Here is a 25,494-nt window from a genome sequence, read left to right on the forward strand (position 1 = left end):
TTTATGAACAAAACTGGGCTTTATATTTGCATATTAGTGGGGGTAGCGGTAAAGCATAGGATATATTAAATACATACCCTAAACATCTATATATACCCTAATTAACAACTAAATATTACAACTAAACACCTATATTATACCCGAAATAACAACTAAATATTTAAATAAAATATACCTACAATGTATTTTCTCTGTGAACTGAATAGTCCAGGACTTTTAGCTCAAAAAAGGGTCGAACCCGGACAAAATTGCAATATAAACGAAAATGGTACCAAAATGATCAGAAAAAAATTCTGTACAACATACTAAAAGTCCCCATAAATCCGAGTGGGGCGAGTACCCGAAAACAGGGGAAAAGGGGGAAATGCGGGGGAAAATGGGAAAAAATGCCGAACATGCCCAGAAAATAGTTTAAAGTGAGTTTTCTGGGGGTTTTCACATACGCTGATTACGAAATTGACATCTAAAATTCAGTATAGAAAAAGAGTACTACGGAAAACGGGGGAACAGGGGAAAGAGGGGAGAAAAGAGAAGAATACAGGGTAGGGGTAGAAAGCGGTTTGGAAGATATTTTCTGGGGTATTCCTATCTGGTGATTATGAAATTGAGATATAAAATGATATACAAAAATCGATTAACATAAAACGGGGAAATGGGGGGGGGGGGGAGGAGAAAAAGGAAAATATACAGGGTAGGGGTAGAAAGCATGTGGAAATGTGTTTTCTAGGGTTTTTCTATCTGCTGATTATAAAATTGACATCTAAAACAAAGTTCGAGAACAAATACAGGAGATCTATAGAGGTTCGGCTACCCCATAGGTTCGGAAAAGGCAAAAAAAAAATTCGAGAAAGAAATACGGAAAAATACTGAAATTACATTATTCCGTATTCCTCGCCGTTATCGACAAGCGCGTGGGTTCGTCAACATAATCCTGTTCTAATTCGACATCCAGTAAGAGAAGCAAGGTAGACTAGTCACCGCGGAGTTCCAGTGCCGACGACAAAACCTATCCTGACGGAATGACATCTAGCGGATCAAATAGTCCCCAGTCTGCGTGGATGCTTACACATGTGACATGGTAGCAGGATAAATCAAGGTACGACGAGATTTTTTTTTAAGTCAAGCATAATTTTGCGTATCGGCAACTCTTCTTTCAGTACTAAGCCAAGTTTAATTCGTTATTTTCCCTGGGTGCCCGAATTAATGGTTATTAGTTGCGTTTTGTCAAGATTAAGCAAGAGCGACATCTAGTTTTTCAGCTTGTTTTCAGAGACGGTCTTTCGAGATGGCGCGCCATTTGGAAGGTTCAGAATTCATTTAGAGAGTTACGTTCGCCGTCCGAATGGTGCTGATGAAAGATAAAGCTCTTTGGAAACCCTGCTGCTGTATCAGAAGTGGAAATTTTCATGTCATGGAGAGGTGAGATACAAGGTATCTGTCCTATTTTTACCGAAACTAAGCTGCTCTTCTCTTTCAGTGCAAGATGAGTGGCTCCAACAGACTCTGCATTCTTTGTCAGCAGGACATATCAAGCGATGATGACACATCCGTTATTCTGACTGCGAAAGGAGCACTATCGGTGAGCACAGCAAGCAAAGACAGAGGCGACCAGATTGCTGCAGAACCAGGTCAGATTGTTCATAAAGCACGCCGAAAAGATTATTGCCGCCAAAGTACCATTTATTCCTTGAAACGGACAAGTGAAGAACCTATCCCTAACGAGACTCCGAGAAAACTGAGATCTCAAGATTTCTTTAACGTGCAGGTCTGTTGCATTTTTTGCAACTATGAAGTGGGGTTCAAGAAGTCGATAAGAAAGCGCTGGTCCAACCACGAAAGATGCTACGCACAACCGACGGTGTAAGGGAAGCCAGCATCAAGTGATCGATTTCAGTTTAGAGATGAAGCTCCAGAAAAAGAAGGAAGAGTTTTTGAGCAACTCTCAGAACAAACAGCGAAATTATAAGCTACATCGGGGAAAAACTCAGAGCCAAAGGATTTGAAGTCGTCCATGCGAAGGACGATGCTGACTATCTAATCGTGAAGACTGCCGTAACGAAAGCAGAAAACTCTGAAACAATAGTTCTTGGCAACGACATTGACCTTCTGATTCTACTCTTGTATCACCTCCCGCCTAATGCAAAAACACTTTACTTCGAATCGTCAACGAACGCAAAAGAAGCGATAACACGGTTCTGGTGCCTCAACGCAGTGCAAAAAAAATGGGAGAAGTATCCAGGCTGCTTCTGGTAGGGCACGCACTCTTGGGATGTGACACGACCTCACGAGTTTTCGGACTTGGAAAGCAAGCTGTGCTACCTCTTTTGAAGAAGAGCGAAGTGTTCAGAAAAAAATGCAAAGTGTTTCTGGATGAATCATCGTCCAAAGATGAAATTGTGAAAGCGGGTGAATATCTTCTCCTCAGCTTGTATAAAGCACGACCAAACGAAGATCTCACTAAGCTGCGACATCGAATTTTCTTGGAAAAAGTTTCTTCGTCTAATACTACGGCGTTTGCTAAGCCTGAAAGGCTTCCGCCAACCGAAGCTGCAGCTTCATTCCACTCCCAGCGAGTGCGCCTCCAGGTATCCCGTTGGAAAGGGGAACCAGCTGACCTCGACCCGCCTGACTGGGGTTGGGTCCTCAGAGACCATAAATACTCACCTGTGATGACCCATTTGTTGCCCGCACCTCAGACTCTTTTGAGTGTCGTGAGATGCAACTGTAAGACAGGCTGCGAGAACTCGCGATGCAACTGCAAGAAAAATGGATTAGCGTGTACGTTCACGTGCGGAGAATGTCAGGGTATCAACTGTTTGAACAGGGACAACGAGATTGTCGAAGACGAGGAGCTCGACTAGTGATATCAATGCTGTGTTTTTCAAGTCAACTATACTGCCTTCGAAAGTGCAAATTTTACATATAATAGCCATTTTATATATAACTGCCAAGCGGTTGTTTTCTTTATGTTTAGTAATTCAAATGGTTGTAAGAAATGTCTGTGATTCAAGAAAGTACAAGTTTGATACTTAAGCGAGTTATTTTGTCCATAGGCCTACTTATTAGCCATTAGCAGCTGGCTCAGGAGTCAGGCCTCCCTTCCCCTTTTCCGTTGTTTCCTCCAGTTTTGTTCGGTTTTCATGGTTCTCGTTTTCTTTCCTTCATTTTAGGGGTCAGTTTCGTGATCAGCAGATAGAAAACCCCCAGAAAACACATTTCCACATGCTTTCTACCCCTACCCTGTATATTTCCCTTTCCCCCCCCCCCATTTCCCCGTTTTATGTTAATCGATTTTTTTATATCATTTTATTTCTCAATTTCGTAATCACCAGATAGGAATACCCCAGAAAATATCTTTCAAACCGCTTTCTACCCCTACCCTGTATTCTTCTCTTTTCTCCCCTCTTTCCCCTGTTCCCCCGTTTTCCGTAGTACTCTTTTTCTATACTGAATTTTAGATGTCAATTTCGTAATTAGCGTATGTGAAAACCCCAGAAAACTCACTTTAAACTATTTTCTGGGCATGTTCGGCATTTTTCCCATTTTCCCCCACATTTCCCCCTTTTCCCCTGTTTTTCGGGTACTCGCCCCACCCGGATTTATGGGGACTTTTAGTATGTTGTACAGAATTTTTTTCTGATCATTTTGGTACCATTTTCGTTTATATTGCAATTTTGTCCGGATCAAACCCTAAAAGTCCTGGACTAGAAGCTAAGTGCCTGGTATAAAGAAGTTGCTTGACTAGTTTTTTGTATCATATTCACTAAACAATTCTCGTGTGTTGCCCGGTTAATAGGTAAGTACCCTTGCCGCTCTTGGAGTCAATGTATAAGATGAATATAAATATATCCATATGTTAATTATTCATAAGATATAGATTATACTTAGAGGCGTTAAAAGAGGCAGATAACTGAGGCAGTTGCGCCACGTCTAGGGGGCGCAGATGGGGGGTTGCTCACTTTGATCAATTTTTCAATTTGTTTCGGCTTTTTTTCTTAAATTTGAGTTGGAGGGGGGTGTAATTAATTTTGCCCCGGTCACCACCAACACGGTGCCTCAAAGGCATCGCATTGGGGTTCTAAGGCCTCGAAATTACAATACAGGATGCGATTTTTTTTGTAAGAGGCCATCCAGTTCACAATAAAAGGAGAGATTAACTCCCTAACCACCATTTGTTTGGACAAATGTTTTTGGAGAAAGCATGCAATAACGGTACTGAGGGGGGGTCTCAGTTACCTTGCGTCCTACCTTGTTGTACCATATTTCTAAATGAGCCCTCTCGATTTTTAGGATATCCGTGAACAAACACGTTTTTTAACTGAAAGTAAAGAACGATGTAAAAATATAAATCAAACTGCAGTTATCCCATATAGGGGGGAGCTTGCTGATTTCCTCAACCCTCCACTCTTCGCTTCTACAATTGTTTTTGTTAGTAGCTTCAATGTTACAAAATCTTCAACTTTGGGCTCAAATTTATGTATTTTGTAAAACAGAAGGATTTTCCATTCTCTTTTGTGAAGATATGTCCTTTTCCCAGATGTATTGAGCAACGCTGAAATGGCGACGTTGGGCGACGAAAAATTGATCAGGTGGGCAGCTTCATTTGGTAGTATTATTAGTAAGGTGATGGGAGCAGTGAAGATGCTAGAAGTAGAATAGCCAAGGCTCAGGGTGTTTTTTTTTTCAAAAAAAAAAAAAAAAAAAATGGAAGAATAGGAAGATAAGTCTGCAAACCAAGATTAGAATATTGGAAGCTTCAGTGATGACAGTGGTCAAATATGGCTCTGAATCAAGCGCACTCCGAAAAGCGGATGAGCATTTGTTAGATGTTTTTCACAGAAATTGCCTTCGGATTATTCTGGGTACCCGGCTGACTGACCGTACTTCAAACAATAAGCTGTACGAAAAGTGTGGCTCAATCCCGCTCTCTAGGGCTATAAAGAAAGGTTGAGATGGCTAGGACACATTCTGCGGATGAAGGATGACATATTGCTGAAGATTTTCCTGTTCAGCCAACCGTCTAGAGCTAAAGGGAAAGCAGGTTGTCCACGGTTGGGGTGGGAGGATGTCATAAAGAAAGATTTAAAGGAAATACGAACTTCCTGGGAGGGTGTAAAGATGAAGGCTTTGGATAAATTGGGATGGTGGAAGAGCGTGCGTAGCTGTGTTGGCCTCAAGCGGCTTGGTGCTGCGGTGAGGTATTAGTAGTAGTATATGGTAGGAAGAACACCCAATGATAATCCAAACCCTCCCCCCATCTGCCCTATCTGTTGCTATTCTCGATCTTCCCCTGATTCTTGGCTTTCCAAGGATATGCTCTTATAATTTATTTAATCACTACTTTTTCATGCTGACGGCATGTTTATTTCCAACCTTGGTTTCTGGTTATAAATTTGCTATAATATTTGTTCAGTTTTCTAATTTCCTGAAACATCCAGATATATTGATTCAATGAAGATGGTCAATGAAGTAATTAAAGGTTCCCTGTGCCACTTTTGGAAGCCATTCAAAATCTTCATAAAGCAATAGTTCTTTGCAAGGGGGAACACTTGAATTTTCGGGATGGAGGGTAAATCAGACTTGTCTCCATAGTAACGTTAATAAATACACATGCGTAATTTTTATGGCACTTGGTATCTATCAAGTGACATATAGCGATCGCAAATTCTGTCGGTCGGTCTGTCTGTCTGTCTGTCCCGGTTTTACTACTTTAGGCACTTCCAGGTAAGCTAGGACGATGAAATTTGGCAGGCGTATTAGGAACCAGACCAGATTAAATTAGAAATTGTCATTTCCCCGATTCGACCATTTGGGGGTGGGGGTGGGGGGACGGTTAAATCGGAAAAATTAGAAAAGAAGAGGTATTTTTTGATTCGTGATTTGATTCGTAGATTCGTGATTGACGTAACCGGACTGGATCTGCTCTCTTTGGGGGAGTTAGGGGGTGGGGTTCAGTGCTTTGGCGAGTTTGGTGCTTCTGGACGTGTCAAGGACCTGCACAAATTGACTTGATAAAGTCGTCTTCACCGATTCGACCATCTGGGGGCTGCAGGGAGGAAAAATTAGAAAAATTGAGGTATTTTTAAATTACGAGTGGGTGATCGGACCTTAATGAATTTTGATATTTAGAAGGACCTCGTGACTCAGAGCTGTTATTTTAAATTTTGACCGGCACTAAGCCTCTGATTTTCCTTTTAAATCAAGCTATTGATTCTTAGAATTTTGCTAGAGCTCATAACATATGAGCTCTTAGCTCTTCCGACCTCGTCTCAGGTGCCATATGAGCTTTTAGCTCTTTTTTCTATAAGAATTTGAGTTCAGAAAGTTTTGGGCAATCTGTATAATGTCAGAAATATAACGATTAATTAGGCAAATTGTGTAAATCACAAAAAAGCTAGCAAAACAAAATATTGCCAAAAAGCATCCCTCCTCATCCCCCTCCTCAGCACCTCGCTCTTTACGCTAAAGTTTAAATTTAGTCCTAATTCTTGAAGAACGACTCCTGAAACACAAGGGCCTTTTAATTAGAACAATAGGAGTCTTTTTTAAAAGTACTAAAAAAACTTTAGAGTAAAGAGCGAGGTGTTGAGCAGGGAGTAATCTCCTTCATACACGTAATACTTTCTGTTAGTTTTAAGTTTTAATGTTGCTCCTTACTTTCAGCTGAAAAAAACTTGCTTTTTTGAATTTAATCTCACATACCGAAGTTAAGCGTGAGAGACATAACACAAAGCATGATTCCGGAAACAGCTCACCGGGCAAATCTAGTAAGCTAATCGTTTATTAACAAAAAAAGACAAAGAAAATTGAAGATAAAAAACTACTGACTGCACAAAAACAAATTTACAAGTCTGTATCATTACCGGAAGAATAAAAATGAAATCTAAGGAAAATATTAATTCAAATGAATGTTATCCAGTTTTGAAATGCAGAGAGAACGAGAGAGAGAGGGTCATAGTTGACCGCAAGGAATTCTTAATGCCTAAACCTCCCTCTGCTTGTAGAAGGCCGAGATCTGAGGAATGGACAGTGGGACTATCTAGCAGAATATTCAAGGCTGTATGTGAAAAAAAAATCCAAAATCTAACGACAGTAACTCCTGAAAGTTAGTGGTACTCTTTTCTCTGAAACTACTGAAAGTTTGACTCTTTCTCTCAATTCTACTTTATTAAGCAGTAAAAAACTTTAGCGTAAAGAGCGGGGCGTTGAGAAGGGAACAGCCCATTTCATACACAGAGTAATTTCTGTTCGTTTTAAATTTTAATTAAAAAAAAAAAGTTTTTTTAAAATCAAAGTAAGGAGCGACATTAAAACTTAAAACAAACAGAAATTACTCAGCATATGAAAGGGGCTTTTCCTCCTCAATGCCCCGCTCTTTACGCTAAAGTATCTCTTAACTCTACATTTTAAAACAGTAAAAAACTTTAGCGTAAAGAGCGGGGCGTTGAGGAGGAAAAGCCCCTTTCATATACTGAGTAATTTCTGTTTGTTTTAAGTTTTAATCTCGCTCCTTACTTTCATTTAAAACAACTTGTTTTTTTGTTTAATTTCTGGACGTTTTGAATTAATGCATGTTTTGATCTTGGCTCTCCACACATAAATAATTAAAACGAAATTTGCACATTAATTTTTGGGGGCTAAATGGCTTTTTCATAGCTTTAATCGGAAGATTTTGAGAAAAAAGGAGCGAGGGAGGAGGCCTAGTTGCCCTCCAATTTTTTGTTACTTAAAAAGGCAACTGTAACTTTTAATTTTTTGCGAACGTTTTCAGAGGTAACAAATATACGTAACTTACGAATTAACTTACGTAGCGAACTTCTATATTCGTATGTTTTTATTGCGTATATGAGGGGTCTCACCCCTCGTTGATACCTCACTCTTTACACTAAAGCTTAAATTTTGTTCCAATTCCTTAAGAATGACCCCTGAATCACAAAGGCCGTAGAATAAATAGTTGAAATTACCAAAAATACTTTAGCGTAAAGAGCGAGGTATTACGAGGAGGTCAACCCCTCATATGCGTAATAGTTTCTGTTCGTGTTAAGTTTTAATGCTGCTCCTCACTTTCAGTAGAAAAAACTTTTCATATTTATTTTTCATTTTTTTTTTAAATAATGCTAGAAAATCCTGCGCCGCCTCCATTGAAAGTCTCTTCCCCCATGAGAAGTTCCTCCATGGAAAGATCCTTCCACGTAACCCCCCTTCAACTCTCCCCCCAAACCAAAAAAATCCCCCTGAAAACGTCTGTACACTTCCCAGTAACCATTACTATATGTAAAAACAGGTCAAAGTTTGCAACTTGCAGCCCCTCCCACGGGGACTGCGGGGGAGCAAATCGTCCCCAAAGACATAGTTTTTAGGTTTTCCGACTATGGTGAATAAAATGGCTATCTCAGAATTTTGATCCGGTGACTTTGGGGAAAAATGAGCATGGGAGGGGGCGTAGGTGCCCTCCAATTTTTTTGGTCACTTAAAAATGGCACTAGAACTATTAATTCCCGTTAGAATGAGCCCTTTCACGACATTCTAGGACCACTGAGTCGATGCGATCACCCCTGGGAAAAAACAACAACAAAAAAACAAATAAACACGCATCCGTGATTTTTCTGGCAAAAAATGCGAAATTCCACATTTTTGTAGATAGGGGCTTGAAACTTATACAAAAGGGCTCTATGATGATGGTGTGATTTTCGTTAAGATCGTATGACTTTTAAAGGGTGTTTTCCCCTATTTTCTAAAATGATGCATATTTTCTCAGGCTCGTAACTTTTGATAGGTATAACTAATCTTGATGAAACTTATATATTTAAAATCAGCATTAAAATACGATTCTTTTGATGTAACTATTGGTATCAAAATTCCATTTTTTAGAGTTTCGGTTACTATTGAGCCGGGTCGCTCCTTACTACAGTTCGTTACCATGAACTGTTTGATGTCGCTCCTTATTTTCAGTTAAAAAAAACTAGTTTTTTTGTTTAGTTTCTGAACGTTTTTGAATTAATGCATGTTTGGTTTTGGCTCTCCACACATAAATTATTAAAATGAAATTAGCATATTAATTCTTTTTTTTTGGCTAAATGGCTTTCTCTTAGTTTTGATGAGACAATTTTGAAAAATAAGGGGCGGGGAAGGAGGCCTAGTTGCCCTCCAATTTTTCGGTTACTTAAAAAGGCAACTAGAACTTTTCATTTTTAACGAACGTTTTTATTAGTAAAAAATATACGTAACTTAAGAATTAACTTACGTAACAAACTTCTATATTCTTATATTTTTATTATGTATATGAGGGGGTTTGTCCCCTCGTTAATACCTTGCTCTTTACATTAAAGCTTAAGTTTTGTCCCAATTCTTTAAGAATGACCTCTGAATCAGAAAGGCCGTAAAATAAATAGTTGAAATTACTTAAAATACTTTAGCATAAAGAGCGAGGCATTTAGGAGGAGAAGAACCCCTCATGTGCGTAATAGTAATCTGTTCGTTTTAAGTTTTAATGCTACTCCTTACCTTCAATTAAAAAAAAATTTTCATGTTTATTTTTTCATTGTTTTTTTTATAATAGGCTAATGCTAGAAAATTCTGCGCCCTTTTCATTGAATTTCTCTTCCCCCATGACATATTCCTCCAAGGAAAGATCCTCCCACATAGCCCCCTCCCCTCAACCCCCCCCCCCAACCCCAACCAAAAAATCCAACTGAAACGTCTGTACACTTCTGTTCGTTTTAAGTTTCAATGCTACTTCTTCCTTTCATTTGAAAAAACGTTTTCATGTTTATTTTTCATTGTTTTCTTATAGTAATGCTAGAGAATCCTGCGCCCTTGTCATTGAATTTTTCTTCCCCCATGACAGATTCCTCCAAGGAAAGATCCTCCAACATAGCCCCCTCTCCTCAGCCCCACCCCCAAACAAAATAAAATCCCCCTGAAAACGTCTGTACACTTCCCAATAACCATTACTATATGTAAACACTGGTCAAAGTTTGTAACTTGCAGCCCCTCCCCCAGGGATTGTGGGGGAGCAAGTCATCTCCAAAGACATAGTTATTATGGTTTTCGATTATGCTGAACAAAATGGCTATATAAAAATTTTGATCCGTTGACTTTGGGAAAAAATGAGCGTGGGAGGGGGCCTAGATGCCCTCCAATTTTTTTGGTCACTTAAAAAGGGCACTAGAACTTTTCATTTCCGTTAGAATGAGCCCTCTTGCGAAATTCTAGAACCACATGGTCGATACGATGACCCCTGAAAAAAAAAAAAAAAAAAAAAAAAAAAAAAAAAAAAAAACACGCACCCGTGATTTGTCTTCTGGCAAAAAATACAAAATTCCACATTTTTGTAGATAGGAGCTTGAAACTTCTACAGTAGGGTTCTCTTATACGCTGAATCTGATGGTGTCATTTTCGTTAAGATCCTACGACTTTTTGGGGATGTTTCCCCCTATTTTCCTAAATAAGGCAAATTTTCTCAGGCTCGTAACTTTTGATAGGTAAGACTAAACTTGATGAAACTTATATATTTAAAATCAGCATTCAAATGCGATTCTTTTGATGTAGCTATTGATATCAAAATTCAATTTTTTAGAGTTTTGGTTACTATTGAGCCGGGTCGCTCCTTACTACAGTTCGTTACCACGAAGTGTTTGACAGTTCGTTACCACGAACTGTTTGACTAAAGCAGATAAAAACAATTTTTTGGTTGTCATGGATACGACGGATTACGACTCAAAAATTTATGCATTTTTAAATTTTTTTAAAAATTAAAAATTTAAATTTTTAGAGTTTCGTTTACTATTGAGCCAGGTCGCTCCTTACTACAGTTCGTTACCACGAACTGTTTGATATGCTAGATACTCTTAATAAATTCGTTGCATTTGTTGAATGTAAAAAACTATTTCCAGCCTCCATAAGTTTTTTAAAGACTCAATCATTTCCAATGTGCCATTCCATTTCACTTTTACGTCAAGAGGTATATGAGAACGAAGGCCACTCTCTTTGCAACCTCTTTTAAAGTTAATATGCTGGAAAGTAGAAACTTCTAGTTTTCTATATTATATTCTCATTTTTATACATGTTCCAGCAAGTATAGCATGTCATGGGCTAGCCTGTGCTCCAACCTCGTTTTCTGGCAGACTCCCAGCTCCCCACTGTTCTCATCAATTATTTTTGCCACCCTCTTCCGCAGACAATGCATCAGTTTAATCAGATTCTTCAGCAAAAGTATCTCCACTTCCGGAGTTTTCAGAAAAAGGAATAGATAGGCCGTCTGAATAATTTTCACCAGCCTTCTGTTTTAACTTGTTTTTTGTTTTCTGGCAGCAACATTTATGGGATGATGGATGGTTCGCCAGGATGATACTTTCAAGCCCCCTGTTGTATTTTAAATAAGCTGTCTCATATCTGACTTATCAAACACAGATAGTGGCAATTTGTCCTTAAACGGGATTATGTAGCAGAGCTTCCACAGAGCAGTTTGTTTTGATTGAATAGAAATAAAGAATGGTTGTATGTCTCCTCTTCTTATTCCAGATTCCACTGATTCATTATCCTCTGTGTCACTTGCTTTGTTATCGGGGGCTTTCTTTAGGGCGCAGTTGGTTTTCAGAGTTGGTTTGGGTTTGTTATTTTCTGCACCAGCCGCTTTTACTTTATTTTTGTGCAAATCAATAATATGCGTCCTATTAAGATGGTATATAAATGTCGTGGTAGACTCCCTTTACCTTTAGACACTTAGCAGAAGTTGCACCTGATACTTTCTGTGATTCCTGTTTTCCGGTAGGATACCCAGAAAGATAGCTTAAAAGTTTTACTTGGAACATCCAAGTCGTCATCAGAATATGACATCATGCTTTTCCTAAAACAAAGGTTGATTTTAGGATTTTTTACAAAATTAGAAGCACCTTCCAGCAGCCTACCATTTTGGAAATTGCACCTCCACTCAAATATCTGACCTCTTTCACCTCGCTGGCGTAACTAGGGGGAAAGCGAGCAATTGCCTCCTGAGCAGTTTCGTGGGCGCAATAAGCCAAGAAAATCTGCCGGCAAATAAAAGCAAAATGACAGATCCCAACTATGGTTTCCAAAAAACTTACGACGGTTTCCAAAAATATTGAAGCACAATATTAATTTTTACGGGAATTTACTTTTTTATAATGGGTATTTAAGAGACTGATACAAGAAATAATTCACCGCTTATTGTTAATTTCTTGTGCTGTATGGCAAAAAAATATCGTGTTCACTGGAAGATCGGTATCCTACTGAATGAGAAAAGTACATAAGCAATTTAAAAGACTTTGGGCTGATTTATCCAGATTAAACAGCTAGTTAGACCACTGTTTCAACTCTAGGCTATCCTTGAAAGGGTTTCTATTGATTTTATTTAGAGATGGTTTTAGTAACGTGAGAAAAAGTATATGTCGCTATCTTGTTATGTTGACGCAATGAAGATTTGCTAGCAAAAACATATTTTTCTACTGGACAAGACTTCAATATATTTACATTCCTCTCTGATTAAGCATTTAGGAAAACTTGGAATTAATAATCATTCTTTCCCATGTATAGGTCAGTATCATAGCAAGTTACTGTTATTTTGTAACATAAATTCCATAAAACAGTAAAATTAAAGTTCTCCTGGCTAAAGGTGCACATTACTTCGCATGTAGTGTAGGAAACAGAGGCCCTATAAACAGAGCCAGGATATATGGTAATAAGAGATTTGTTTGTATCCTGCTTCTCTTGGATAGTATCTATGCAACTTTCCTGCTCAGTTGACGGAACAATGTACGACAAGAAATAGGTTATTTTAGTTAAATTAAACTGCACCTTTTCCGTCCTAACATTCAGGGGCAGATCTAGAGCAAAAATCTAGTGAGGGCTAATGGGACAAGGGCGCCAATGAGCAAAATCTTGGGGGAGCCCAATGTAACAAGGCTGCCTGTAATTGACCAAATTCATAAATGTATTCTGAAAAAGAGTGAAAAAAGAGAAAAAATAAGGAATGAGGGCACCAGAAAGAATCTTGGGGGTGCGGTGGGGTCCCCCTGGATCCGCCACAGCTAAAGTTTACACTAATACCTACTGTCATCTGACTGCCAATCCCTAATTCTGTCTAGTTGAAACAATCTAGCAGCACTATTTGACATGTTTGACATACTGAGTTCCACTATTTTACTTACCTTCTAATTCTAAAAAGTGTATGATGCATAACTACGCTTCTTCACAATTTTAAATTATGATCTATCAAAACATCATTTTGTATGTTCGAAATTCTCAAATATCTCATTCTCATATCACTTAAATAGAATCAGAAACAGGACGAAATATCTATTTGAAAACAGAAAGAGAACAAGGGTAAACAAAAAATAGGTCATCTGTTTTTATTTTTTTTTTTTTTTTTTTTTTTTTTTTTTTTTTTTTTTTTTTTTTTTTTTTTTTTTTTTTTTTTTTTTTTTTTTTTTTTGCATGAACAGAACAGAAACAGGTAGCCTACTTTGAAAAAACAGCAGAAACAGAAAACAGAGCCCATGCTTATTCCGGAATAGCAAAATTTGGCTTCTTTATCAAACCAATTGCTTTAGAGTCGTAAATTTTCTTGTAAATGCACTAATATTTGATGAGAACTTGATTTTAACTCAAAAATCCACAGATTCTTTCTATGGCTATGAAAATGACATAATTTTTTTTTATACAATCCTGAAAAAGGCTTATGCAAGCTTTGCCTCTCACTCAGACTATCTGTCTTGGCTTTGTCTCCAGTTGGCCAATGGCTTGACGGCAACTTGATTTTAAACCAAAAATCAACGGACTCGGTATCAACTATCAACGGACAATCTATCAATAAGTGAAAATGACATCATTTTTTTATACAATCCTGAAAAAGGCTTATGCAACCTTTGCCTCTCACTCAGACTATCTGTCTTCGCTTTGTCTTAAATTGGCCAATGGCTTGACGGCAACTTGATTTTAAACCAAAAATCAACGGACTCGGGATCAACTATCAATAAGTGGAAATGACATCATTTTTTATACAATCCTGAAATAAGCTCATGCCAGCTTTGCACTCAGCCTATGGCTTGATGGCAACTCATGTAGGCTATTGTAACACCTTTTGAGCCAAAACATTTACGTTGATTAAAAATATGCACTCATAAACAATTGACACTCAACAGATGTCCGTTGAGTAAAAAAAAAACACTAAATTACGGTATATTCATCACATCTGAATCTGAATTCAATCAGAGCTAGTCTAAACATGTATATAAAGCTGTCACTTTTGAACTATGCTAGATCAGTCGACATGAATAAAGAGAAACTAGATTGGTATTATGATCATCAAATTCCCTGCAAAAGCGTATCCTTACTCAGGCACATACCCCTAAAAGGATAATTATGTGTCAAATTCATACTTCCCAGCAACTTCTTTCAGGATCTGATGCACTCCTTTGGTAGACTGGTTGATCAAAATAATTTGGGGACCCCTTTCCACCCAAAGGTGGTGTCCATATAACCAAAAAGCCAAAGCAGGACACTTCTTTTTCCTTTATACAGGGGTCAAGTTATTCCAATTAATTATTATTGTCCATAAACTTGGTTGAGACCCAATAACCTCTTTTGGTAGATACCCTGATGACTAGCATTTAGGAAACCACCCCCTCAGAGAGGCTAAATTGGTCCTAGGCCTTCGAAAGAACAATTCCGACATTACATGTCATCAAGTTTCATGAGGTGTTGGTAGTTACCCAGATGACTAGCATTTAGCCCCCCAAATACCACCAGAGAGGCTAAATTGGCCCTATACCTTCAAAAGAACAATTTTATTGTTACGTGTATCCGAATTTGATTAATATCGACAACATTTTTTAGTAGATGCTCAGATCACAAGAAGAACCCCTTCCTTTGCTTTGAATGAATTACGCCCAGACACACGTAAGTTCAAACTACGATAATTATTGTTACTTTCTGCAAAGTTTGGTTGACATTAAACATCTCTTTTGTCAAAATGTTCTATGAATTTAGTGAAATGACTCCCCACCTCCACAAAGGCTAGTTCTGACATGGACCTCCACAGATTACCAACAGGAACACTTACTCTTTTTTGTTAAGATTCAATGATATTTTTTATTCAATATACTGACGACAGGAATTACCCCCCCCCCACTTCCATATTCCACATAGATTTGGTCATATTCTTATCATCCCCAAAATATTTAAGACCCTATCTATTAGTTCCTACCAAGTTTAGTTGAGACTTGACAACCTGTTTTATTAGATAATGTGATGAAAAGAATTTACAACATTCATCAAAACGATTCAAATTATGTCAGGACACTCAAAAGACTTTAGTTTTGCTTCCTATCTAATTCGGGTAAGATTTGTCAAGTCCTTCCGGTAAATATGCCTATGACAAGATTCTGGACCCTCTTAAAATGAGTTCGGAGTCCTTCTGGGCCTGAGCTTTATATGCATGCAAAATTGAACAATTTCATTAGAATAGAAAATTTCAGAACTGGATACTACAGGATCGACTTTCAAAAACTATTTTTTAGAAATGTAGAAGAGACAAGCAATCATTATCTTTGATATCTAAGAGATGACACGTTATTCTGCAAATTTGCAAAAGTGGGTTACACAATTCCTAAGAAGTTTTCTTCTGGAGCTAGTATGGTTTCATATAATTACTCAATAGACTGAAAAAATAGATTTTTTTTAAAGAAAAATGACAAGATTTGATCAACTTAAGAAAAAATTATCCACTATTTCACAATACCCATACTGCAAGATCTTTTTTATACAAAAGTACATACTTGATAAAAAAAAAAAAAAATGCATCTAGGCAAATAGTAAAAGAATGGAAAAGAGAAAAAAAACTTACAGATACAACAGGTTGCCAACATTCTAACAGACTCATCAGGTGGGTTACACTCCGGATATAATGGCTTCAAAATATAAACTGCAAACGTCAGAGCTACAATGGCTTGTGAGCAAGGTCTTACAATAAGACATTCAACCCAAAGTCGAATAAAAGCCAGAAATGGTCCAAAAGTGATCATAATATACGCATAGTCTGCACCGGTTTTTCTTATCATTGTACCAAGTTCAGCATAACAGTATGCACCTACCATACTAAACAGTCCACTAAGCACCCAAACAATTAGAGCAAGGTTAACACTACCAGTACCCACTAAAACTCCAGTTGGTGATACAAATATCCCAGATCCTATGATGGATCCCACAATTACGGTAACTCCATTCAGAAGGGACATTTTGGCTTGAAGCCGCACTCCATCATCAGCTGGTGGACCTGGAACTTCATTTCCTGGTTGTTCATCCTGAGCAACTTCTTCATATTTGGTTTCTTTCTTTGTCATCTTTAATTAAACCTAGAAGAATAATATGCAATCATTTTTAATATCACTTTTTAACATTTTTAGCACAGGGTATTAACAGAACACACTCCAGCAAAACTTTTAGAATTTTTAGCATAGGATATTAACAGGACAAAAAAACATAGCAAGCTATTTATGAAGAAATTGCAACAATCAACCAGTTCCTATTGATGGGAACTCCAAATTCTTTTTTCTTCTGCCACAATCCAGCAAAATTTGAAATTTTTTTAGCACAGTATATTAACAGAACAAAAAAATGTATCAAGCTATTTATGAAGAAATTGCAACAATCAACCAGTTCCTATTGATGGGAACTGCAAATTCTTTTTTCTTCTGCCACAATCCAGCAAAACTTTTAGAATTTTTAGCATAGGATATTAACAGGACAAAAAAAAATAGCAAGCTATTTATGAAGAAATTGCAACAATCAACCAGTTCCTATTGATGGGAACTGCAAATTCTTTTTTCTTCTGCCACAATCCAGCAAAACTTTTAGAATTTTTAGCATAGGATATTAACAGGACAAAAAAACATAGCAAGCTATCTATGAAGAAATTGCAACAATCAAGCAATTCCTATTGATGGGAACTGCAAATTCTTTTTTCTTCTGCCACAATCCAGCAAAACTTTTAGAATTTTTAGCATAGGACATTAACAGGACAAAAAAAATAGCAAGCTATTTATGAAGAAATTGCAACAATCAAGCAGTTCCTATTGATGAGAACTGCAATTCTTTTTTCTTCTGCCACAATCCAGCAAAACTTTAGAATTTTTAGCTAGGACATTTAGCAAGCTATTTATGAAGAAATCGCAACAATCAAGCAGTTCCTATTGATGGAACTGCAATTTTTTTTTCTTCTGCCACAATCCAGCAAAATTTTAAGCTATTTATGAAGAAATCAACAATCAAGCAGTTCCTATAGATGGGAACTGCATTTTTTTTTCTTCTGCCACAATCCAGCAAAACTTTAAAATTTTTAAGCACAGGATATTAACATAACAAAAAAATATAGCAAGCTATTTATGAAGATATAGCAATAATCAAGCAATTCCTATTGATGAGAACTGGAAATTCTTTTTTCTTCTGCCACAATCCAGCAAAAATGAAGCTAATTAAAAAGTTTTGAGCTAGTAACATATCATAAGCACAGTGGTGAAGAGAGGCGGTGAATGAACCATATCGTAAACCATAAGTAGCACCATATTGTTGTTGTTATGTTGATTTTTTACTCTGAAGTCCTTGCAAACTCTAAGTAGCGCCATATTGATTTTTAAGAGAAGCATTTTTAAATCCTCCAATTAAAATTTTCTATCCAACACTGATTGAATTAAGATATCATCTCCTTTCTTTTAACTTTTAGGTTTATTTTGATTAGTGAAAGTATCTTATAATTTAGCTAATTGCCTGAATTGCCTCCAAGACAAATTTGAATCACTGGCGAAACCACAATTTTAATTAGTGAAAGTATTTTATAATTTAACCTAGTGCCTGAACTGCCTCTAAGACAAAACTGAGTCATTGGCTCAACCACAAAAGAATATCAAAGCCTTCCTCTTTAAGACATCTCACGAAGTTCCCATTTCCCTTAAATCTTTCTTTATGACATCCTCCCACCCAAACCATGGACGACCTGCTTTCCGTTTAGCCCTATTTGCCTGGCCAAAAAGGACAATCTTTGGGAAGCTGTCATCCCACGGATAGAGGAATTTCTGTAGTAATTGAAAAAACGATCACCACTCTTTTCAAATGAAAGCATTCTAAGGAGAATTTTTCAAACTGAACCTTCTGCGAGAAATTTCGCAGAAGGGAGGATTTCAGCGAGGATGGAATTATCTGGAAAGAATTTTAGCAGGGTGTATTTTATGTGGAAGGAAAATTCCATGGAAACATTTCACGTGAGGGGAGGTAATTTCTTATGGGGGTGAGCCAGATTTCCCAGCGTTATCAGACGACGATAGAGCGTTGCCAATAGTTAAGGCCATAGGACTCCAATGTTTTATTATTTTCTCCAGAGGCACTTTGGGCTCATTTGGTTCAAAATTGAAAGTTGTAGTTCACTTTTTAAGAGTCAAAGTGATCAGAGGGCAGCTACCCCCCCACTACGCCTTTTATACTCAAAAGCATCAGATAAAAAATTTGAGATGGCCATTTTGTAAAAAATAGTTCAGAGGTCAGGAAATGAAAACTCCCATGTAGACAAAGCCCCCCCCCCCAGGGCCCGGGGGGCAGGCTTTAAAAGTTATACCCTGGGGGCATACATGGTTTTTATGGAAGGGACGCTCGTAAAAACTTCAAAGAGGGCTCATTTGATTGGAAACTGAAAGTTGTAGCTTGCTTTAAAGAGTCAAAAGTGATCGGAGGGCAGCTAGCCCCCCCTCCCCAACACCCCTTTTCACCAAATGCATCTGATAAAAATTTAGGGAGAGCATTTTTGTTAAAACTAATTCAAATGTCAGATAACCAAATTTCCAATGACGATAAAACCCCTCAGGGCCCGGGAGCAGGCGCTGCAAGTTATGCCCTGGGTATATTGGGTTCTTGTGGAACGGATGCTCGTACAAACTTCATATAGGGCTCATTTATTTTGAAAAAGAAAGGTCTTTTTAAGAGTCAAAAGAAATTGGACGACAACTAGCCCCCTCCCCATGCCCTTTTTTCCCCAAATGCATCAGATGAAAATTTTGAGATAGCCATTTAGTTAAAAATAGTTGGTCAGTTAACAAAAACTTTGGTGTCAACACAACCCCCCGGGGTCCGGGGGCAGTCATTGTAAGTTATGCCCTAGGGGCATATATGGTTCTTATGGAAGGAATGCTCGTATAAACTTCAAAGAGGGCTCATTTGATTGGGAATTGAAAGTTCAAGTTTATCTTTTAAGATTCAAAGGCAACAAGCACCCTCCCTCACGCCCTTTTTCCCCAAACCCTTCCGATAAAAGTTATGATAGCCTTTGTGTTAAAATAGTTCAAACATCAGATAACAAAAACTCCGGTGTCGACACAACCCCCTAGGGCCTGGGGACAGGCGTTATAAGTTATGCCCTATGGGCATACATGGTTCTTATGGAAGAGATACTAGTATATATTTCACAGAGGGCTCAATTAATTGGAAGTTGACATTTCTAGTTCATTTTTCAGAAGCAAGGCAAAGTGTTGCCTATAGTAAAGGCCATACTGCTCCAATGTTTTATTATTTATTCCCAGAGGCACTTAATATGGAGGGGTCGTTGCATAAACTTCTGAGAGGGCTCATTCGATTGGAAGTCGGAAGTTCTAGTTTATCTTTTAAGAGTAAAAAGAGATTCAAGGACAACTAGCCCCCTCCCCAATGCCCTTTTCCCCCAAACCCCTCCCATAAATATTTTGATAGCAATTTTCTTAAAAATAGTTCAAACATCAGGGAGCGAAAACTCCGGTGTCGACACAAGCCACCGAGCCCGGGGGCGGCAGGCGTTTTAAGTTGTGCCCTGGGGCATATATAGTTCTTATGGTAGGGATGCTCGAATAAACTTCGAAGAGGGCTCATTTGATTGTAAATTGAAAGTTCCTGTTCACTTTTAAGAGTCAAAAGAGATCCAAGGGCAACTAGAACCCTAGCCCTGTTTTCCCCAAACCCACCCGATACAAATTTTGAGATAGTCATTTTTTTCTAAAAGTTCAAATGTCAGATAACGAAAACTCCGGGGTCGACACAACCCCCCAGAGCCCGGGGCAAGTCTTTTAAGTTATGCCCCTAAGGCGTATAATGTTTTTATATAAGGGGTAGCCGTATAAACTTAACATTTATTTGATTAGAAGATGAAAGTTCTAGTTCACTTTTTAAGAATCAAAAGAGATCTGACCGCAACTAGCCCCCCCCCCCACCATGTCCTTTCCCCCCCAAATTCATCAGATACAAAATTTTGAGATAGCTATTTTTTTTTAAATAGCTCGAACATCAGATGACAAAAACTCCGGGGTCGACACAACCCCCCCAGAGCCCGGGAGCAAGTGTTTTAAGTTATGCCCCAGGGGCGTATAAGGTTTTAATAAAAGGGGTGGTCGTGTAAACTTCGAAGATGGCTCATTTGATTGGAAATTCAAAGTTCTAGATACCTTTTTTTTGAGTCAAAAGTCAACTGAGGGCATCTGCCCCCTGACACAAACACCTTCTTTTCCCCAAATGCATCAAATGAAGATTTTGAGATAGCCAATTTGTTTGAAATGATCCAGCGATAAGATAACAAAACTTCATTGTCAACATAACTCCATCCCCTCGCCAGAGCCAGGGGAACGGTTTAACTTATGCCGCGGGGGATACAAGGTTTTAATTGAAGAGGTGGTCGTATTAACTTTGGAGGGGACTCAAATGATTAGAAACTGAAAGTTCTAATTTACCTTTTAAGAGTCAAAAGTTATCCGATGGCGACTAACCCCCCTCCCTCCCAACCTTCTTTTCTCTAAATGCGTCCAATCGAATTTTTTATGTAGCCATTTTGTTCAAAATAGACCAAAGACAATATAACAAAAACTCCAGGAATAAAATAGCCACCCCAGAATCCAGGACAAGTGTTGTAAAATGAGCCCTGGGAGCATCATAGGTTTTTATGGAAGGGATGGTCGTATAAATTTCGGAGGGGCTTATTCGACTGTAAATCAGAATTCTAGTGTCCTTTCCAAGGTTCAAAAGTTTTCAAAGGGCAACTAACCACCCCCCTCCCAGGACCCTTTTCCCAAATCCATTTAACCAAAATTTTGAGAACAAAAACGCAGGGGTTGATAAAACCTCTCAAAGCCTGAGGGCAAGTATTGTAAGCCATACCCCAGGAGAATATAAGGTTTTATGTAAGGGGCGGTCGTATAAACTTCAGAGATGGCTCGTTTGATTGGAAATTGAAAGTTCTAGTTACTTTTTTAAGAGTCATCAAAAGTGACCAGAGGGTCTCTACCCCCCCCCCTCTCAGCCTTACGCCTTTTCCCCCAAATACATCTCATAAAAATTTTGAGATAGTCATTTTGTTTAAAATAGACCAAAACTCAAATTACTATAAATTAGGGACTGAGAAACCCTCCATAGCACCGGGACAAGAATCGTAACTAATGTAAGTTCTTGAGCATCATAAGTGATCAAAAAGTAACAAGTCCCCCCCCCCTGTTTTTTTTCCAAATGCATCTTATCAAAATTTTGAAATAGCCATTTTATTCAAAATAGTATAAAATTCAAATTACTATAGCTTAGGGGGTTGAGAAATTTTCCCTAGCCCACGTGACAAGGATTGTATCTTGCGTAAGTTGCCCATTATTAGAATATAAGGTGCCGTGAAAGTGATGATCGTATTAACTTTGGAGGTGGCTCATTCGATCGGAAATTAAAACTTCTAACTCTTTTTTAAGAGTCAAGAGTGATCAAAGACCAACTAGCACACACCCCACTTTCCCAAAGGGCATCTGGTCAAAATTTGGAGTTGGCCATTTTGTTCAAAATGGTTCAAAGTCCTCCCTGGAGAAATGGCTCCGAGTTATGAAACTTAGTTATTGTTACCTTGATATTTTGTTTACTTTGATACTTGGATTTAGTGATTTACATGGTAACTTCGATTTACGGTACAAAGGCTGTAAGTTGTGCAAGTTGCTTATTGTTACTTTGATATTTTGTTTACTTTAATCCTTTCTTTACTTAAATACTTTGGTACTTTGATATTGTTACTTTGATACTAGTTTTGACACTTTAATTAAAGTTTGATGTTGAAAAAAAAAATCTTATTTGGAAATAAGGAGTTTTTTTTAAAACTTAGAAGTTTTTGCAATCCAAAAATCGAACAAAAATTAATAAAAAAAAAAACTTTCCAAAAGTCTTTTCCCAATTCTTTCCGGGAGAATTGGGGTTATGTACTTCTAATGAACGTTGTCTTCACTACAAACAAAAGTATGGCTAAAGCCTGTTCCCCTAACGCTACAAATATCATACTCTTATTTAAATAATCAATTTTCTTACTTAAGTGCCTGCAAAGTTCTGCAAAATCAGTTTACTTTTTTTTTATTATAATAATTGGTAGAAGAGAATTCAAAGACAAGTGAGAAATGGATCAAGAATTGGTTGTTAGACCGCGGTCGTTTTCACGGAGTAGGGGTTATGTACTTCTAACGAATGGTGTCTTCACTACAAGAGTATGGCTAAAGCTCATTTCTCTAACGGTAAAAGTTATAAGGCCTGCTACGTATTTGGCACTTTACTAAAAGGAATTACATTACAAATATTTTCTTTTGTTCTTATTACAACACTGAAAATAAATAGAAAATTGCAGTGAAACCAGACCAGGATTTACCAATAGCTGCAGGGCCCAATAGGCCCTGCAGCTTTCACTATTCCCGAAGTTTTCGGGGTTTCCCCGAAAATCTTACAAAAACAGAGCAGCGAAAACGCTTGGACCTAGAGACGCCTAAGCCTTAAATCTGGCCTGGGTGAAACAAAATGTTAAGCTGGTAAGCTTTCAGCAATTAATATCATTATATATCCAATATTCAGTTTGAATATTAATTCTTACCAAAACTGTGAATTAATTTTAGAATAAAAAAAAACTTGAAATGGGAATTTTGAAAAACTTGAAACTATGGCAATAAAAAACGAACAGAAATTTATTTTAAAAAAAACTCTCCGAAAAAGAAGATTTTCTATTGAAAAGTAAAGGCCATGTCAAACTAAAGATCAGAATAAATAGAATCCTATTATAACTCCAAGTATAAATGAAACCCAAAAATGAACAGAAATTAAATAAACATCCATAGCAAAAAAAAAATATACAAAAGGTACTGATAGAAATGAATAAATAAACCTCAAAACCAGTAAAGCACAAGTTGAATATGCAAATCGAGCTTAAAACTACAAAATATATTTTGCTACTGAGGCACAAGTGAAACCCAAAACGAAAAGAAATTAAATGAAAAAAAAACAATAGTACTACTATAAATGAGTAAATATATTTTAAACGAGTGAAATTTAAATTGAATATGCAAATCCAGCTTGAAAAGAATAAAAATCTCTACATATAAGAATTTAGGTTTTGCCTCCTTCTTTCACTATAAAAGTCTAAAATCTACTGCGACATTGGTGCTTTACTGAAAACGAATTATATTACAAATACTTTCTTTTGCGCTTATTACAACACAGAACATAAACAGAAATTACAGTAAAATTAAATTTTGAGCTGATGAGCTTTCAGCAATTAATGTTTTCATCTATCAAATATTTAGTTTAATTTTAATAGTTCTTTCCGAGACTGTTTAAGACAAATACAGCTTAACAACCAACAAAAGTTTGGATACAGCCCCCTTCCCTAACTGTAAAAGTCTAAAGCATAATACATCATTGATGCTTCACTGAAAACAAATTTTATTACATATATTTTCTTTTCCAGTTATTGCAGCATTGAAAATGAAAATAAAATTACAGTGAAATAAAATCTTGAACTGATGATCTTTCAACAATTAATAACATTCTAGTCTATATCAAACATCAGTATTTTTATTTGTACTTTTCAAGACTGTTCAAGACACATATAGTTTTCATTAAAGCGCCAATGATGCAATAGGTTTTAGACTTTTACATTGACAGAAGGAGGCAAAACCCAAACTCTTCTTTGCCTCCTTCCAGAGATTTTAGTTTGTTTCAAGCTGGATCTGCATATTCAATTTAAGTTTCACTCGTTTTAAGATTTATGTATCCATTTATGTTAGAACCTTTTGTATGTTTTTTTTAGTTATGATTGTTTATTTAATTTCTGTTCGTTTTGGGTTTCATTTTAATAATAATTATTTATTATTAATTATTTAATAATAATTTCTGTTTTTTTTTTAGTTTGAGTTACTGTAGGTTTCTATTTCTTCTGATATTACGTTTAATATGATTTTTACTTTTTTTTTTAGAAAACTTCTTTTCCAGAATTTTTTTTAAAATTAATTTGAAAACGATTATAGATAAACTAAAAAACAAGTTTTTTTTCCAACTGAAAGTAAGGAGCAACATTAAAACTCATAACGATCAGGAATTATTCCATATGTTAAGGAGTTGCCCCCCTCTTCAATACATTGCTCTTTATGCTAAGTTTAACCGCAAGGGCTGTTTAATTACAATAGAAAGCTTTTTTTATAAGCGCTAAGAACATCAGCAAGAAAAATAAATTATTGAGGAAGGGTCAACCCCTTCATATACAGTATAATTTCTGTTTGTTTGGAGTTTTAATGTTACTCCTTACTTTTAGTTGGAAAAAACTTGTTCATTATTTATTGAATCTATAGTAGAACAAGTGTATGGGTTGAAGAAAGTATTTTCTGCTGCAAAGCGCCCTGAAATTTTTGAAATAAGCTATCAAAAAATGCAATTTGTCTTTATTTTTTCATCCCTTTGAAAACCTATTCAAGAAAAGAGAATACTCAAATAAAGTAGGCTATTATGCAGAAAAAAGTCCAAGTCTCTTTGAAATTCAGAATTTGAGAATTTCGTTTTGCTTACTTGCCAAATGAATGAATTCAGTAGACGGCTTAGAACAGTTTTTTTCTGGCAAGAATTGCCATCAAAATATACAAATTGCCCTCGAACCATGCCTTTTCTTTTGCTTTGATCTCTCACTTACATTTGCTAGGAAATAATTAATCTTGAAAGGCTGTTTTAACCCGTGAGGAAGCAAATTTTTTTTTAAATCTATTCTTTTTCCCATGAATTTTTCTTCTTTCATATTTTTGTTTAAAATTGTTTTTGAATATCAAGGGAAGAGGCAAAGGAATGTCTGGATGAAGGAGACTGCCCCTCCCAAAAACAACTATGAACTCTGCTTCAGCATTAATAATTTTGAGCTGACTTCATAAATTGATGACAACAATTATTTTATTATAAAAACTTCATTATAAATACATATTATAAACACATTTATATATTATATTACGTATTATATTATATAATAATAATATTATAAACACAAATAGAGAAGAAAACAGCCATAAAGAAAGACTGTTCTTTTTTACATATAAAGTTGTGGAATAGTACTATGCTTTCTCAGAACCCTGACAAAAAGTTAATGAATTACTAAAATCTAATATTTTCAGATTGGAGACCCTTTTTTCTGGACTCAAAACAAGGAAA

At 36.9% G+C, this 25,494-nt stretch overlaps 1 protein-coding gene across 2 annotated transcripts in view; it reads right to left on the reverse strand.

Moving 5' to 3' along the window:
- Window positions 1–25,494, reverse strand: part of LOC136039486 (Y+L amino acid transporter 2-like) — a 102,749-nt gene that overhangs the window by 69,521 nt on the left and 7,734 nt on the right. For both annotated transcript variants that reach the window (XM_065723275.1, XM_065723274.1), the window contains exon 2: window positions 15,866–16,373. In XM_065723275.1, the coding sequence (XP_065579347.1) occupies window positions 15,866–16,361 (496 nt within the window). In that variant the 5' untranslated portion in view covers window positions 16,362–16,373. The remainder of the gene's footprint in view (window positions 1–15,865; window positions 16,374–25,494) is intronic.

Source organism: Artemia franciscana, chromosome 19 (genome assembly GCF_032884065.1).
Source record: "Artemia franciscana chromosome 19, ASM3288406v1, whole genome shotgun sequence".
NCBI lineage: Eukaryota > Metazoa > Arthropoda > Branchiopoda > Anostraca > Artemiidae > Artemia > Artemia franciscana.